Source organism: Gouania willdenowi, chromosome 16 (genome assembly GCF_900634775.1).
Source record: "Gouania willdenowi chromosome 16, fGouWil2.1, whole genome shotgun sequence".
NCBI lineage: Eukaryota > Metazoa > Chordata > Actinopteri > Blenniiformes > Gobiesocidae > Gouania > Gouania willdenowi.
The window spans coordinates 18,984,842-19,002,254 of NC_041059.1; the positions used below are offsets into that span (position 1 = coordinate 18,984,842).

General features: G+C 37.5%; 2 protein-coding genes across 2 annotated transcripts; both read right to left on the bottom strand.

Moving 5' to 3' along the window:
* Positions 1 to 4,751: 4,751 nt before the first annotated feature.
* Positions 4,752 to 8,591, bottom strand: gpn2 (GPN-loop GTPase 2). Its single transcript, XM_028470940.1, has 6 exons — positions 8,523 to 8,591; positions 7,523 to 8,025; positions 6,697 to 6,853; positions 6,414 to 6,574; positions 5,324 to 5,454; positions 4,752 to 5,176 (listed from the first exon to the last, which is right to left on the bottom strand). Exons 2-6 carry the CDS (start codon positions 7,940 to 7,942, stop codon positions 5,104 to 5,106), a joined length of 942 nt encoding a protein of 313 aa, XP_028326741.1. The 5' UTR covers positions 7,943 to 8,025; positions 8,523 to 8,591; the 3' UTR covers positions 4,752 to 5,103.
* Positions 8,592 to 9,531: 940 nt separating this feature from the next.
* Positions 9,532 to 17,231, bottom strand: gpatch3 (G patch domain containing 3). Its single transcript, XM_028470851.1, has 7 exons — positions 16,810 to 17,231; positions 12,611 to 13,074; positions 12,324 to 12,498; positions 10,304 to 10,363; positions 10,100 to 10,221; positions 9,882 to 10,009; positions 9,532 to 9,781 (listed from the first exon to the last, which is right to left on the bottom strand). The coding sequence occupies exons 1-7, from the start codon at positions 17,198 to 17,200 to the stop codon at positions 9,598 to 9,600; spliced, it is 1,524 nt and encodes a 507-aa protein (XP_028326652.1). The 5' UTR covers positions 17,201 to 17,231; the 3' UTR covers positions 9,532 to 9,597.
* Positions 17,232 to 17,413: the final 182 nt, after the last annotated feature.

Below are 17,413 nucleotides of genomic sequence, written 5' to 3' on the forward strand. Positions count from 1 at the left end.
TTTCAGGGTTTGTGATGTTGTCTGTTGGTATTTTGTCCTGTCACCTGTGTAAGGCCACTGGACTCAGTAACAGAAAGGACTTGTTCTGAAAGATGAAAAATGACAATGGTGGGACAATAAAGATATGGTACAATAAACAGGAGAAAAGAAGCGTTCTGGGCTGTCTTATTTCGAAGTAGGGATAGAAGGATTTTCGGGAACAAGAAGGTAGTCTTCCCTAGAAGCTCTTCTTCTGGGAGGCGACTCATCTGAGCTCAACTACGCGCTCATTATTCGTCGTCTTCTGTTTCTTCTGTTTTCTTCTGTCTTTCTTCTTCTATTTCTGTCTTCTTCTTCTTCTTCTTCTTCTTCTTCTTCTTCTTCTTCTTCTTCTTCTTCTTCTTCTTCTTCTCCTTCTTCTTCTTCTTCTTCTCCTTCTCCTTCTCCTTCTCAAAGGTCCAGTCCTATGCCAGATTACCTCAACTGCAAAAATAATAAACCAATCGCCCTAAAGGTGGCGCTACAGCAAGCATCTACATTTCAAAACTTGGACAATTCATAGCAAATCAACCATGTGTGCTACAGATTTGCAACTTTGACCAAACGGTTGCCCCAATACCAAAGAAACTTTTGAAAATATGACACATGCAAATTACAAAGTTTTTTTTTTTTATTATTATTATTTTTTTTTTACAAAAACTATAAAACCAATTAAACCTATCTCCTCCCACAATTTTTGCCTGATTGACACCAAGCTTACTACAGCACACTTTCAGACTGTCCAACACAATCTATCCACACAGATTTTTTGATTAATCAAAAATTTAGTCTACAGTGCATCAAACTGCTCGATAGTCTGCAAATGGTAATGTACACATACTTGAAAGTTATAGCTTTTGCTTCTGATAAACATTCATTAGAGAAAAAAAAATACAAAAATTTGCAAAATATCTGCATTAGAATTGTTTTTTTGTTTTTTAGGTTTTTTTACAGCATTTTGAATTTCGCTTTCATACAAACAATTGGAGATGATTCAAAACATCAGTTTTCCACTTATAAGGCCAATAAATCATTGTCAAAAACAAATGACCAACATTTCCATGCTGTCTATAGGTGCAGATTTTTTTTAATCTTATTAACAGAATTTTTGACAGCCATTAGAAATCTCTCTTTACATGCTAACATCTGCTGACTTGTTTTGCCTAAAAAGGCCTGATCCTGACCATTGCTGCACAGTAGCTATAATTTGTTGTTTTTGTGGATATTAGTCAAAGTAAAATCAAACATTATTCTTTACATCAGCATTTAGCATTTTATTATAATACCAAGATTGTAAAACAATTTTTTTTCTTTGCTAACAACATGTCTCTGCACATGCACAAAATACAAGGTCCATGAAGACATGGAACCATAGAGTATAACTTTGTATCAGATATGAAGGATTGATAATAGGATGTATGCAAGAGGTGTGTATATTGTTGAAATATGGATTATTATTCATGATTTCTTTTATTTTTTTTTTTTTTTTTACCATACCATCATTAAATGTCCAATAGCTCTTATTTAACCATAATAAAATATATTCAGGTCAACTTTCTCAAAGCCTATTTGTTGGAACAAACAGTTTCAGAACATCTGATTTCATCTTAATCTAAATCTAACAATGACACAAGCAAGTACGTAAGCAATGAGACAAATCAAATAACTAGGACACAGATTAACACTAACAAAAGAGAGTTTGACCAAAATGCACAAAATCTAAATCATTAACAAATAGGAATAATTTTACTTTAAATATGACACTTAATACACAGTAAACAACTCATATACATACACCCTAATAAATCAAATAAACAGACACAATTGACCGCTAAATTATAAATAATAATAATGAATCAATCAATAATCTTGAACATAATTTGTATTGCTTTATATCAGCAGTAAATGTCATCTTTAACTATAATAACTGATTGTTTGATTTGTAAATGTAAAACATCTTCTATTTGAAAGAATACTGTTAGATATAAACTTTTGAAAACTGTTTAGACTTATATAATTTGTGTGTGTCTTTATCTTTGATGAGCTCATGTTTAAGCCAAGGGAGGAGAAACTAATACTGTAGATAAAATAGAATAAAAATGCTGAGAAAACGACATGCGAGGCCCAGGAGTGAGCATTAGATGAGTTTCCTGTTATATCCTATTGACTTGATATTGTTATCGACTCATTTTCTGTTTATCAGTAATAAATTGATTGATTCAGCAGAAGCAAAACCTCTGACTATGTCTCTGTATGCAATCTCAGGTACTGAACTCAAAACTTGAACAACATGAAATAAAACACCAAGACATATTTAAAACAATACAAGTCTTCTTTCCTATTTACATCAATGTAAAATATGATTGGGACATTTAAAATAGTCCAAACCTATGCAGTTTAAACACCTCCACTCTGGTGTTTTTATGGTTCCCACCAGAATCTGTGAGTGGTGTTCAGGCAAGAAAGGCAGCACACATACAGGTTTTTCCACAGCAGAAGGAGGAAGCCTTGCAGCAAACGAGACTACCAATGCACATTCCCTCCCTCCCTCCCTCCCTGCTCTGCTCTGCTCTGCTCTCTCATTCCTCCCCCTCTCCTCTCCTCTCCTCTGTCTGCCTCTCACTCCAGCAGAAACACTCTCCACTCACTGTGGGGGATGGGCGCACAGGCTCCAGCTCTCTCACCCTGCTAACATTGACCTACACACACACACACACACACACACCTTATCAGGCAGACAGAAGGAGCTCAAACTATCCCCATAGTTAGAGAAATAGATCATTGACTTCCTTCTCTCTATGCGCAGGAAAATGAAGCAGACATTTGTGGCACTGACAAAGCGCAAAGGGTGTGCGCGCAGGGAGGGATGGTAATGAAAAGTGCGCGCGCGCGTGTGTATGTATGTGCATGTGTGTGTGTGTGGGGGTGTGTGTGTGTGTGTGTGTGTGTGTGTGTGTGGGATGGGCTTTGGGAGTTCATGTTAGAAACAATGTAATGTAAATTCGTTAAAGGCGTTCAAGTCTCATGAAAGTCTCTAAAATCCTACACACTAAAATTTGTCACACGCGCTCAATCGCTCGGACTCACATTTACGCACACGCGCGCACACACATCTGCCTCTAGGGGGCTTAAAGCCAAAGGGGGGGAGGGGGGGGAGGCAGGAAGTAGCTGTGAGGAGGCATACTTGATCACATGTACAAACATAGAAACACAATTTAGCATTGTGACTGACACACCCCCCTAACACACACACGCGCGCACACACCTCTTGTTTTATAGCCACGTCCTGCTGTCTCAAGACGGTAATGTGATTCCTTACAGCTTGTGAAGTGGATCAGCTTTATCTCCACTCCTGCATAGTAACTAGAACACACACACACACACACACACAGTCTAATGTTCTGTCTAGTTTTAATAGTCGTTACATATATGGTTTAAAGGACAGATCTTAAAGGTGATGCTGGTGCACATTCACACTAAAGGAAATAATGTTGAGTGTTTGATTCAGTTTATTATATTTTAAAGAGAGGAGCTTCCATCCTTCAGACCAGACACAGGGCCAGTTGTGCAGAAACAGATTTAATGTGGCTTCCTCTCCCCGCCTGACTTAATGTTTCTGCTTGGTCGGAATGAAGAACTGGACCGGAGTTTTATAGACCTGGGAGGTGGATTTGAAAGCTCATGCTCCACCTGCTGGCACAAAAACTAAACCGATTGACAGACTTGTTTCTGGATAATAGTCGTCTAAATCAGTGGTTCCCAACCATTATTCAATTAAAAAAAAACTTTTTAATAATAATAATAATTAAAAAAAATAAAAAATCACTTCAATCAAAAAAAGTTGACTTAAATCAATAATAAATGTTTCCAACCAAAGGGAAAAAAAAGTATTAAAATGCAAAAAAAATAAAAAATAAAATCATTGCATTTAACACTTCTATTTGATTTGAAAATAAATAAACTTTCTTTTTTTTTTGATTGAAGTCATCTTTTTGTATTTGGGCCATATTATGGGTATTACATTTTTGTCTTAATTATTCAATACAAATAATTTTAAAAAAATTATTACATTATTATTATTTTAAATCAAAGACAAAAATGTTTGAATGCAAACAAAAAAAAAAAAAAATTGAGCCCCAAAAAATGTTTGAACACTTTTTTTTTCTTTGAAGTGAAAAAAGTTTTGAAGCTCTTTTTTCTTGAAAATGTTTTTTTTTTTTTTTTTAATTGAAGTAATCTTTTTTGTATTTGGGCCATATTATGCATAGAACACTTGTCTTTATTATTCAATCCAAAAAAAAAATATTACATTAAAAGAAAAAAAAAGTCACTCAGAAAAATATTTCTAATTTAAAAAAAAAAAAAGTGAATGTTAAAAAAAAAAAAAATTCTTTGAAGTGAAAAAAGTTTTTTTTTTTTGATTGAATAATAAAAACACAAATCTACCTCCATATACAGGAGCACATTCCAGGGGGTACTTAGAAACATTTATTAACCAACTTTTAAAAAAATAATTAAAAAACATTCCTAGTTCTTTTTTTAGGCTTTTGTTTTTTTTTTTTTTTGACAAATGTACCATAAACTAATAATATATTGCTCAATAACATACTACCATTTCTTGTAATTTATTGAAACAGAATTAATTTATGCTGTAGAAACCATTTATTCACTCTTAACATAAGGAGACAATATAAACAGCATTTAATCTCATGAAAGTTGCATTGGTATTTTTTTAAAATGCACTCAAGATTATTGTATAACCTTTTAAAGTCATGTTAGCAGCATTTTCAGCACTTCAACCCATGGAGTGGCTCTTTCAGCAATCAAAATGCCAACAATTTGATGGGACTGGCATTTAATCCAAGGTGTCTTTACTGTTTACTAGCAAAGCACGAAAAAAAAATAGAATCAGTAACAACTTTATTGGTGTTTGTGTAAAATCTTAGCGTTGTAATTCTCAAGTCTTCTTCATTTTCATTAACATGTGGCATGGTACGACTTCAGGCCGAGAATGACAAATGTTTCCCAGAATCGTCTGGTATAAAAATGAAGCAGTGGGGACAACTTATTCTTCAACTGCACCAGTTACAGCTCCATCATCTCCTCTTCAACAGTCTTTTTATCGGTTTTAACATATTTCTCTTCCACCCCAAGTGAGCTGGAGGATTAAACAATAAAGGAAAATGACAACAACAATCACATGCATCATGCTATTAAGGCTATTAAGCAAAGTAAGGCTTTGAGTGTAGTTTCAGGCCTTGATGATGAGTCACAGTGACTCACTGCAGCGACCAGGAAAGGATACGAGCTAAACTGGAAGTCTGCGCCGATGGCAGCTGACATCATAGCTTGAACATTTCTCTCCTCAAGGTCTCCAAAACAGTAGCCATTAGCCTTGTCCACTGTCCGTAGGACCTGAAGCATGCTGTCTTTGTCCTGAAGGCAGAAGACACAAGGGTTTGACCATGAGGCTGAAACATCCAAGTAAAGCACCTGCATGTTAATTAAAAAAAAAAGAAGAATAATATTAATTATAGCATTTGAGGCAAATCACTTCTGCCTAACAAAAAAAATCCCCTGTGTTTGATTAATGAAGGGTGGACTGGGAAGCTTTCTGTGTGCGGTTTGCATGTTCTCTCTGGGCTGACGTGACTTTTCTCCAGGTAATCTGATTTCTCCTCACAGACCAAAAACATGTGTGTTACCGTAAGTGGAGTCGCCAGATTACTTCTAGACGTAACTGTATCAAGTATGTGAATGTAACGTCTGCCTCTAAGTGTAACTCATTGGTACCACCACACTTTGTAACCCTGTACCCTAAAGTGAGTACAAAACATAAAACAATGACTGTAGCGAGTAGAAAACAAAATAAAAAAAAATCACCAAGTGCACAGAAAAAGGGCCATTATGGTCTGAATTTAGGCTCCAAAAAAAATGACATATTTCATAAACTTTAAAGGAAGTTGACCAAAATTTCTATTTTAAATGACAAAAGGAATGAATATCTAACAAGGAACTGAAAATGCACTGAAAAGGCCTGTTACTAGTGTATGATTAGGCAACACTATGGCGACTTCAATCTAAAACTCATTACATCAAATGTAACAATCAATGGTAAACTCTGTGGCTGCCATCTGTTTACAAGATAATTCAAACTTTTATGTTTATCTTTTCCTGACATTTACAGTAGGTCTACATAAGAAGTCATGAATATTTCTAGAGCTATTTCATGAACTTGGATCACAATGGCTTCAACCAACAACGGGATAAACAGGGACTGAATATGATTAGATGCTGATCTACTGACATGGACCATATTTAATAAAAAGTATTTCCTGTAACTATCAGTTGGAAGTATTCAGATGTTGGTGCTCTGCATTATATGACACTGGTACCTGCACGTTAAGCGGCACAAATGACACCAGGCTGTAGTCTTGTACGACCTCCAACAGCTTTTCATTGAGGTGGCGGAATTTTTTGAAGAAAGGGTCTGCAGCAAAGTGATCAAGGAGATAGGTCAGGTCCATGACCTCCGTGTAGAAATCCAGGTTGAAGGCTGCACAAGAATACAAGCAAAATAAATCCGTTTTTAGAGTGGAGGTAATAATCGTAATACCGGTGTTTCATAAGTCTTGCTACTACTCTGTAATAATCTGATATTTTGTTGTGAACACCCACCAAGTTTTCCATACTGCTCAATGAGGTCCATCTTAGAGAGGACGTTGACGTGGGGAAGCTCCACATGCAGCATGGTGGACAGGGTCGTACACAGCACGGAGATGAACTTGGCAGGATCAGCACAGTAGTGAGAGTCCACCAGGTGCACGGTCGTAAGCTACGAGATCACAGCAAAAGGTCTCAGGAAACGGCAAACGTGGCACAAAATGCAATCAACATATGACATCACTGAATAAATCACACCCTTACAGGGATGACTTATTTAATTTTAAGTATTATTCCCCCAGAACACCTTAAAAGGGGGACATTTTTAACCCCTTTTCACCTATTTCCTTTGATCATTTTGCAACTTCCTTTGTGCCATTTTTGGTTTGCACGTTGGTCAGGCTATAGCTACTTTCTGCCAATAAATATAACCTTTTTCCATTTTGGTAAGTTCTTTTTGACACTTGTCAATTTTTTTTCTGGTCACTTTTCATCCAAATAAGCTAACGTTTGCCCAATAAATACCACTTGTTTCCTTTTTCCCTACATTTTCCCTCTTTTAGTTTCACATTTTTTGCCTAGTTTCACTAATGTTTGCCACATTTTGCCCTTATAAGCTACCCTTTTCCATTACATAACACCTGGTTCCTCTTTATTTACCCATTTTTGGGACACTCTTGACTGCTTTTGGCCCATTTGAGTCACTTTTCACTCTATTCTTGCTATGTTTTTGCCACTTTTGATCACCTGTTACCATGTCTGCCTTCACTCGCTCATCGGACGATGCCCGGTATGCCAGATGGCCAGTCCACCCCAGTCTCTACTAGATACAGATGCTTACCCTAAAATTCCACTTTTCCAACTGAGAGAAAATGTTTTTGATTGAACTCTGGTGGGTGTAGAGCTCCACCTGTCCAGGACAGTCAAACAAAAAGTAACAGTCACTGTGCTGCTTTAGCTTGGCCTCCAACCAGTCCAGATTGGCCTCCAAATACTCCATGCAGTACAGAAGTCCACCATTAGGCCCAAGCTTCAGGCCATCCATGACATCACCCAGAGTCACCAGCTCTGACACATCCACTGCACAGGAATAAGGTATTCCCTCGTTGGCAGGGTCCATGTTCACGACCACCACCTTACGACCCAGGTGAGTAAGGAACTCCTGCATCCCTTGGCAGTAAGTGGTTTTACCAGAGCCAGGAGGGCCAATAACCACCTGACCAAAGCGCAGGTGGGGTTTGGCTCCAGTGGGGCCGGACATGGTCTCAGTAGCTCCAGTAGAGGCTGAGGTCAGAGGGGCCACATGTGGTGTGATGTGCAGGGTAGAGGGATACAGTGAGTCACCTGTGAGAGTCAGCAAGTGAGTTAGGTAATGCTTAGGATACGGCGGGACTCTTGTATTCACTTTAACAAAAAATTAAAAAAAAAAAGTAGCAAAAATGAGCTCAATGGTTTTATATTAAAGTAAATAAATAAAAACACAAGTTATCTAGAAAAAAAATACAAACAGGGGCAAAAAAAAGAATGTTGGAGTTTTCTATTATTATTATTATTATTTTTCTATTATTAGTGTCAATAAGTCAGACAGACAGTAGTATTTTGCTCATAATATTTTTCATTTGTCAATACAATAATTTAATCTGATAACGATACGTTGTGATAAAATTCTGGATTTACAGACACTTTCTGACAGGTTTACCAACACGACTTCTACAAGATGCAGAAAAGAAACATTACCGTGAAATAAAACCTAAAAAGAACCCAATGTGTTCCATAAACGTATCAAATCTATAAGTATCAATATAGAAATGTTACATTAAACACAGACACGGATTACAAACCTTTTAGCGCCACAATTTAGCATGCGTATATCACAATCAGGCTAAAGCTTCCAACTACTTCCGGGTTACGGAATCGGGATGTCAAAATAAAAGCTTTTTTTTTTTTTTTTTTAATGCATGGCGCACGTAACAGTCTTCAGACACAAACTAACCGATCTTATAGCTCTATATTATGCGAATTTTACTCTGATCCATAAATGTTACTCTAAGAAAAATATTGGTAATTTATTGTGTTTTTTCAAAAAATAGCCTAATTTTCTTTGGTCTAACTTTTAATTGTTTGTTTTAATGGGGTGACATTTGAACATTCTGTCCAGGGACTACAGATGAAAAAAACCTTTCTGGCTAAATCTGGTACATTTTCTATATGGATATTAATGTATATGTATTCTGTGGTTGATTTGAAGCAAATTACATGATTTACAGGATTGTATGACTAGTATCAATGATGCCTTGTTTTTTTGTTTTTGTTTTGGTCAGCAATGGATGGACTAATTATCATATAAAGACCTTATTCATTGTTTACCAAATTAACAACTGAAATAAGCATTTGTTTATCATTTAAGTACACTCATAATACATCGTGTTCAGACAGGTTGATATTTGTAATCTTTTGGGGAGCAATTGTGTGGCATCTATGAAATTTTCATAATGATGAGGATAAAAATCAGTCACAACTTCACATCTCAGTGTTTCTTTCTTTATGTATGATTCAGTGTTGCATTTTGTTCCATTGAAATCAGCTTGAGGAATTTAAAGATAATATGCTAACCTGCCATCTGGCACAACAGGGAAATTATCTTTTAAGTGCTGTTTAACCTCCAACCTGAGAGACAATAATCATTTACTGCTTTTTGTCAAGTCAGATACACACTTTTTTGAAATACATTTACCTTGGATTACCAAATAAAATATGTAATGCAGTCTATATTTGTATCTTGCCTGACTCTTGGGGGTATTAAATATAATAATAATAATTAAACACAGAAAAACCATCATTATGACACAATTTATTACTAAATTGGCTAGTTAAAAACACTGCCCACTTTATGTACATTCTTGGATGAACTTGTCGTCATCGACGTGGTCCGATGCTGCCCCCTGCTTGCCATCCTCTGTATTTTAAACTTGTGTTTGGCTGACGTCGAAGCAACGTGTCTCCTCCATCAATGTCTTTGGGTTTGTCATACACAGTAGATATATGCCAGTTTTTTTTAATCTTCTTCCCAGGATGTAATACCAAAGCCTCCCCATGATACCTGTAATAAGCAAAACAAGGGATATTTCATTCACAGCTAATCCAATATTAAAGCATATCATTTAAAATGACAAATTCATATTTTCAGTGATTGAACTTACCCAAAACCTCTTTTACAGTATGGATGTTGTCCTTCATTCTCCAGTGCCTCAGACATCCCTGTTTGACTGTTTCCCAGCCCTTCACCCTCCTTCCAGCCCTGCTTTTCCATCACACGGCGGCCGAAACCCTAATCCGATAATTAAAAAAAAAAAACACATTTATGTAAACAAAAACTAAAAAAAAACTGACCATAAAGGTGCTGAGGTGTCCCACTTACCTTTGTAAACCTCTCGAAGCTGCCAATAGACTGATTAACACCCGAACGATCTTCTAAACCTTCTCTCAGCCTCTGTTCATAACGCATTCGGACATAATCACGAGCATCCATGTCTCCTCCGTCTGTAAGAGGAGAGGCAAAGTTCAAATATAGCGTATACCAGGGTCTATATTGACGTTTAGAACTGTAATAATTGTATAATACCTTTATCATAGTAAACACTCATGTCGACGTCCCAGTCATCTGCTGTTTGTTCATCAAAGTCTAAAGAATGTGGCGGAAGTGGAAAGAAAAACAGGAAAGTCGGTTAAAAAATACATTATTTTCTGATTTTATCCAAACACACATTAAATGAACATAGAAAATAGCTTAATTTTCTTTGGTCCAACTTTTATTTCTACCTATTGTTTTGAAAAATATGTAACAATGTATTCTGTGGTAGATTTGAAGCAAATTACATGATTTACAGCAGGGATGGGCAACTTTATCACAGCGGGGGCCACAAAACTGTGATTGTATCTGATCCGAGGGCCACATGATCAACATTTATGTCAGCATTGACACAAGGGGAAAAAGGTTTTATCTTTTATTTTGTCTTTGTCTGTGGTTTTGATGTTTGGTCAGTTTTTAGCCTTTTTGTGTGTTTTTGAAGTCATTATTTGTGTTTTTATCTGTTGTAATTCTGTGTATTTTTCCTGTAATTTTCTGCATTTTTTTGTCAATTTGCGCCTTTTTGGGGTCACTTTCTGTAATTTTGTTGTTTTCTGTAACTATTTTCAGTAACTCTGTAAACTGTTTGTGTGTTGAGATATTCTGTAATGTGCTGTTGTTTGGTGTGGTCATGTAGTCATTTTGTTGATATTTACTGGTAAGTGGTTGTTGTGTCTGTCTTTGTTGTCATTTACGGCCTGTGCTACGAAGCTAGATAAATATATCCTGGATTAATCTACGTTAGCAAGCTTAACCTAACCAAACATTCCCTGTCAAAGAGAAGCTGTCCTATGAAGGTCGATCACAACAGGTTGAGTTAAGCATACTGATTTCAGTCTGGTTAACTGGCACACTCTAGTGACGAAGATGGATATGACAGCGTCAGAACAATCACAGTCAGAGAAACTGGAGAGCAACTTATGTCACAATTGAGGAATAATTCTTTAGAAATATGAAGAATTAAATTCCATAATTCAGACCAAAAACAACAATGTTGCTGCAGCAAAAGCAGGAAGTAATTAATGCAGGAATTGATGAGTGTTGATGCCTAAATTAGTGAGATTATAAAAGGAGACTAAACAGACACTCTGATCAGTTTCACTTTCTCTTTTACCTTGTCTGTGACTCTAATGCTGGGTTCGTACAGATCAGCCAACATCATAAGGTGGAATATATTTATATTTTGTATTATCTACAGAACTGAGGCTCTTTGCATTACCCCAGAATACATTGATGAATGAATTAATTAATTCATCGGTGTGAAAGTTCCCGAAGCACGCAGGCTACATCAGCTGACTTATTTTACTTTATCAATCCATCAGATATAAATCTCTATATTTCCTATAGGATGTCATCGGTAAATGAAAGGATTGCATCGATGTCTAAATATTCTGTCTCCTGTCAGCTGTCAGATCAGATCCACACAGTGACGTGTTCACACATCACCTTTTATTGGACAGCTTGCTTTCTAAGAGATCTGATTGGTCAGGAGGCGGGACTTAAGTACTCGCTAAGTCGTTCAGCCTAAGTTACCATGGTGATTTAGCTCTGTAAGACTTTAGCGAGCTTTATAGGACAGCACACACTGATTAAATCCCAGAAGTCAGTGCAATAAGAGGTAACCTTGCTTCGTAGCATACCCCCTTAGTGTGTTTTTGGAGTCATTATGTGTGTTTTTGTTATTTTTTTGTGTTCTTGTAATTTTGTGTGTTTCTATGTCATTTTCTGCCTTTTTGTTGTCGATTTGTGCCTTTTTGGGGTCACTTTCTGAATTTTGTTGTTGTTTTCTGTATTTTCATCTGAGCTAATCTGTAATGTGTTGTTGTTTTTTGTGTTTTTTTGTCATCATTTTCTTTGTTTAAGTGGTTGCTGAGTCTGTGTTTGTTGTCATTTTATGTTTTATGAGTCATTTTGTGTATTTCGGGAGATATATCGTTGAGGAAATTATTGTAATACATAATTTAAAAAATGTATGAAAAAAGACAAATGTGTAGTTAGTGTTCAGATGACCCACCTCCTTCCTCTTCCTGCCAGTACTGAGCGTCAGTGTAAAACACCAGGCCTGAGCCACCCTTTTCCCACTTCAGCTCAATCTCTTCTTCAAATAGTCGCTCTTTGCTTCGCTCCTGGCTTGTGACGTCGTCATGCAAGGCCTCGTGACGCTCCCACTCCTCACAGCCGTCATCATCCTGGAAAAATATCATACGTATATATGAAAAAAAAAAAGCTCAGCGAGGTAGTCACGACAACAACAAAGCATTAATTAAAAATACTGAGAAAATAAGATTGAGTTGAACTCACATCGTCTGCATTTGACTCAGCGCCCTCCCACTCCTCCTCATTGGCCGGTGCCTCATCAGTCTCTGTTGTCCCCGCTGAATCAACCTGTCGTCGCAATTTACCAGATGATGAAGTGGTCAACACTCCTGGCCCTGATATTTCATGGCCAGCAGCTGTAAATACACTGTCCTCTGTTGCTGGAAGTGTGCGAGTGTCACGGTACTTAAAAGGCACGTTGCCGTATCGACGGTTTGAGCTGGTTTTGGGAAAGGTAAGGCCCAGCTTTCGAATCAGGCGCGGGGGTAGACGACAGGTCTGGATGAGCTGGAGGAAAACTTTTATCGGCGTTCCAACGTTCCCATTCTGCATCAGGGCGGGTGGATTCAGCTCAGATAACCTTTTGAGGTCCGCCTCCGTAAATTGCTCCGTCAGGGAGATACGGTATCGCTGCTCAAGCTTTGTTTTATATGGAAAGAGCTCATCATCTGAAAGAGTAAAAACAAAAAAGATAAGTTGAGAACATTTTATCCTTTTTATCTTTCCGTTTTTATCAGGCCTGGTTGAAGTTATAGCCCAATCTCTGATTAAACTGGTTAAAAATTTCAATACATGTTAGGAATACAGGAACCCTCCATCTGGTTCACACAGCTTTTGTAAGTAAAGCACAGGGTTTCTCTTGATGGCAATCACATTAAACAAGTAAATGAAACTACATTTATCTGCGTTATACTAGACCAGTGCTTCTCAAACTTTTTAGGCTCAAGTACCCCCTTTCTCTAACTTTTGAATACAAGTACCCCCTTATGTCCGAATGCGACATTTTGCTCAGAATTCCGCGAAGAAACAACTATGGAATATAACGATGGAATGAATGAGCGATAACACATTTTAAATAATCTCATATTTTAAATAAGTGGAATGAAACAGTATTTAGTGCCTCCTGAATACATTTATTTCCATTGTTTTTATCATTACGGTCATCTCCCTCATGATGTGGGACCAAGACTGACCTTTGTATTTTCAGTTCATGTTCTAATAAAGATCATTTATATCATTTTGTGTGTTTTTTTTTTTTTTTTTGGTGTCTTTTTATGTATTTTGTTTTCATTTGTCTTTTCTTTTTCTTATTCAATATATTTTTCTCGTGTGTTTTTTGTCATTTTTGTGAGTCGTTGGTATTATTTAAATTATTCTATCTCAGTGTGTGTGTTTTTGGTTGTTTCTTATGTCGTTTTGTATGTTTCTCTGTTATTTTTGTGTATTTTGTAGTGATCTTGTTTATTTTTCTCTCATTTGGTGTGTCTTTGTTGTCGTTTTTTGTGTGTTGCTGGTAATGGTAAGTATTTTTCTCACTTCGTGTGTATGTTTTTGGTGTCATTTTGTTGTTGTTTGTTCTTTTTATTATTATTATCATTTTGAACTAAAAATAAACATTTTAAAACTCCATATTGTTAATGCTTTCGTTTTCCCGCCCAAAGCCTGCGGCCCACTTGTGATTGAACTGAGGGGTATTCCATAAAGGAGGGTTAACAAACTCTGAGTCTATCCATAAACTCTGGGTCAACATACCCACGATGGCAAACTCTGGGTATCGGATTCCATTACAGCTGGTATGAAGTGGATCAATCAACCCTGAGTATGTAAACCTTGGGTTACTTACATGCACGCGCGATAAAAAGCCATCATCAATGGATTAAAGATGAGTCGAGCTGCCATGGCAACCACCCGGAAAATAGTGATGTTTTCACCGTAATGGGTGAAATAAGTCGGTGTTTGAGGAATATGAGCCTGTTCTAAAGGTACGTTCAGTCTTCAGTGATTATAGTGGCTTAAATCACCCGTAATTAGTCACACTTTTTGGTCGCTTCATCACTTTATTGCTTCAGTGAGCGAGTGGTGAATAATATGAATAAAATGTGTCTGAGGAGACGTGTCAGCAGCATCGGATGGCTACATAGAGAGCCCTCCCGTTACACTGGATATAAAGACAGTAAATGCCGCTTGATATTGCATCATTTATATTGATTTTTAATGTAATATGATCGCCAGAGTCATCTTGACATCCTAAAAAAATGTCATAAAAAAACACTGTAGCGGGACGCGAACCAGTGACCCATCGCTTCCAAGAGCAGCATCACAACTCACTGCGCCATCACGTCGTCAAGGAACCGCGATCTACAGATTTAACTGTATGACAATATAAAACAACAATCGAGCCTTAAAAGTGGATTCATTTAAATTATCATCTCCTTTATATTATCCACAGGTTTGTATTCAGTGAACTTTACTACAGACGTCAGTAGATGTTTTAATGCAGATCAACTTCAACCTAATGATCTGTATCCACAATGTTATAAAGAAAACTACCATTTGCACACAAAAAAAAAAAAAACGTATAGCAACACAACATTAGTAATGATGTGAGCACGTCTGTGGTGTGTGATGTTACTAATGTGTGTCAGGGAAAAGTGTTAAGGTTCATTAGTGTTCAGAAACGGTGTTCAGGTGGGCGGAGCCAGGTAGAAACCCAGGGTTTCTTTGATAAAATCTGCCAGCGACCAGGTTTAGTTCACGGACAATGTTGCCATGGTAACATACTCAGTGAAGAACACACCTTGTGTTTAGGAATGGGATACTCAGAGTTTCCCTCATTTGAGCCCGAACATACTCAGAGTTTGAACATAACCCACTTTATGGAACACCCCTCTGGTCGTTGAACTAAAATAAGTTTGATACCCCAATGTACAATATATATCTTGTGTATAAGCATGTTTTTATTTTACATGTTGGCCGATATATTAGTTAGGTGTCGGCAATATTGTGAAAAATTCACTTTATAATGGTTTTGCTACAGTGATGTAAATCCATTTAGCCTTATTCAAAGGGTCAAAGTTGGAAAATGTTCAGTTTCCTCCCTCCATTGTTATTCCACATTTTGTAAAAATTCAGCTCCAAACGGGGGAGTTGGATTTTTCTCACTATTCAACGTCACCTAGTGGAAACTCCTCCTCCAGACCATCCTGGCTCCTCCTACCCTATATAAGAATGTGAGCTCCTCCCTCTCAAACTATTTCACACAAAAAAAAAACACTGCAGTTTAAAATTGAATATAAATTATACTTTATTGTCGTATGTAAAGCGACATAGGCATTTAACCCCTCCCTGAGGAGCAGTGGGCAGCCACGGTGTAGCACCCAGGGAGCAATTACAATCAGTTCAATTTTTAGTATCCGTTATACCGCCTTGTTTTGCCTTTGAGATGATCTGACGTGTTTGTGACCCAATGTGACGCAGTGGTTGAACAAAACAGTGGAATATGACCTTGAATTAACTATTTCTGTAATAAGTAGTGGAGAAGATGAAAAGAAAGTGATGTAGCAGCTTCGGTGAGTGTTTGAAGCAGCTGACACAGCTGATTGACTCCGCTGCTGCCACACACAAGCACACACACCCTGAAACAGTGTTTGTCAGACTCACAATCACAATAGCAGCTTAAATAGACATGTGTTTCATTGTAATGTGTAGTTTTATGGCTGAAAACAATAACAAGAGTGTGTGGATAGCAAAAGAAAATCGCTAGTGATCAGCTGTTGAGTGGAGTCCACGTCTAAAGACACGCCCACTCATGAATATGCATAAGTAGGCCCCAAAACAGCCTGTTTTTGGAACTGCTCAGAAAGTTACTTTTCAAGGGCTAAAACTCTGGAAAACAGGCGAGTTTGGGAAATAAAGCGTCTGGAGGTACGTTAAACGTAGCCATAGCCCCCACACTCACGTGGGTTTCACTAACGTGGGCTCAGGTTCAAATCCTGTTTTTGCAAAAAATAATTCATTTTAACATATTTAACACGGCAAATTCTACCTTTAAAAATACATATCTGACAAAAATAAACATTTTAGAGTTAGTTAGGTACGGAACTTTAGGTCACGTGGTGCATCTATCACGTGACCTAAACTGGCCAATGAGGGGCGCTGCGTATCCATAGAGTGACCTGTCTACGGATACGTTTAACGTATCCGTAGACTTTGGGAAAATAAACCTCAAATACTATGTTGTTGGGGGGTTTTAGAACAAATGGAGATGGGTGGAAAAATAGCATAATACTGGATATTTAAACAAAGACCTGTGCAAACTGAAAATAAGTACACGTTAGGGTCTTAGGAGATATAGGGTCGTACATTTCCTCAGTTTAATGTCGCAGATAAAATGTATGGCTGACCTTTATCGTCTGAAACTTTGACTCTCCTGATAACACACCGCCTGGACAGCCAGTTTCCCTTCGAGTCTATCCAATGATTTCCCGCATACATCTTCATGAAGCGGCCAGCCTGTTCAGCGGACACCGAGACCACACAACAGCAGGATTTCACGGCCTTCCGCGGCTTCGTGTCCCGCTGCTCGGTCAGAGAGGCTCCGGGGCTCCGCTCTTCCTTGGCTCCGCACTCAGAGCCCCGAAGCACCTCGGGCCGGTGGCGGTAATGGAAACACTGGAAACCGCCGCTTTCAATGAACTGACTGAAGTAATTCCTCAAGTTCGCTGACCGAAAACTGGCAGGAATGTTACTAACAGCAAAATACACTACAGATACGGCCTCAGCGTCCGCCATCATTGTTTATAATTAGAATCGAGTCAATATGACGTCACCAGGACGACAAAGAGAAAACACGTCACATCCGTTTTCAGTTAATGACAACAGTATAAAAATGAAAAAAAAAAAAAAAAAAATACGATTTATTTATCTGTTTTATTTGTGTCAAATTATGGAGTCAATCACTGTTTGAAATAAAAAAAATTAAAAAAATTAAAAACGTATTAAACCTAT

What these genes read in the sequence shown, in the direction of transcription:
- gpatch3 (XM_028470851.1), bottom strand. Translation starts at nt 17,200, where the DNA reads ATGATGGCGGACGCTGAGGCCGTATCTGTAGTGTATTTTGCTGTTAGT. An exon ending in CAAAGTTTCAGACGATAAAG is followed by an intron (nt 13,075 to 16,809) that starts GTCAGCCATACA and finishes TTACTCTTTCAG; the next exon opens with ATGATGAGCTCTTTCCATAT. An exon ending in GAGTGTTTACTATGATAAAG is followed by an intron (nt 10,222 to 10,303) that starts GTATTATACAAT and finishes CTCCTCTTACAG; the next exon opens with ACGGAGGAGACATGGATGCT.
- gpn2 (XM_028470940.1), bottom strand. Translation starts at nt 7,942, where the DNA reads ATGTCCGGCCCCACTGGAGCCAAACCCCACCTGCGCTTTGGTCAGGTG. An exon ending in TTGTGCCGCTTAACGTGCAG is followed by an intron (nt 5,455 to 6,413) that starts GTACCAGTGTCA and finishes TTCTGCCTTCAG; the next exon opens with GACAAAGACAGCATGCTTCA. An exon ending in GCAGACTTCCAGTTTAGCTC is followed by an intron (nt 5,177 to 5,323) that starts GTATCCTTTCCT and finishes TTAATCCTCCAG; the next exon opens with CTCACTTGGGGTGGAAGAGA.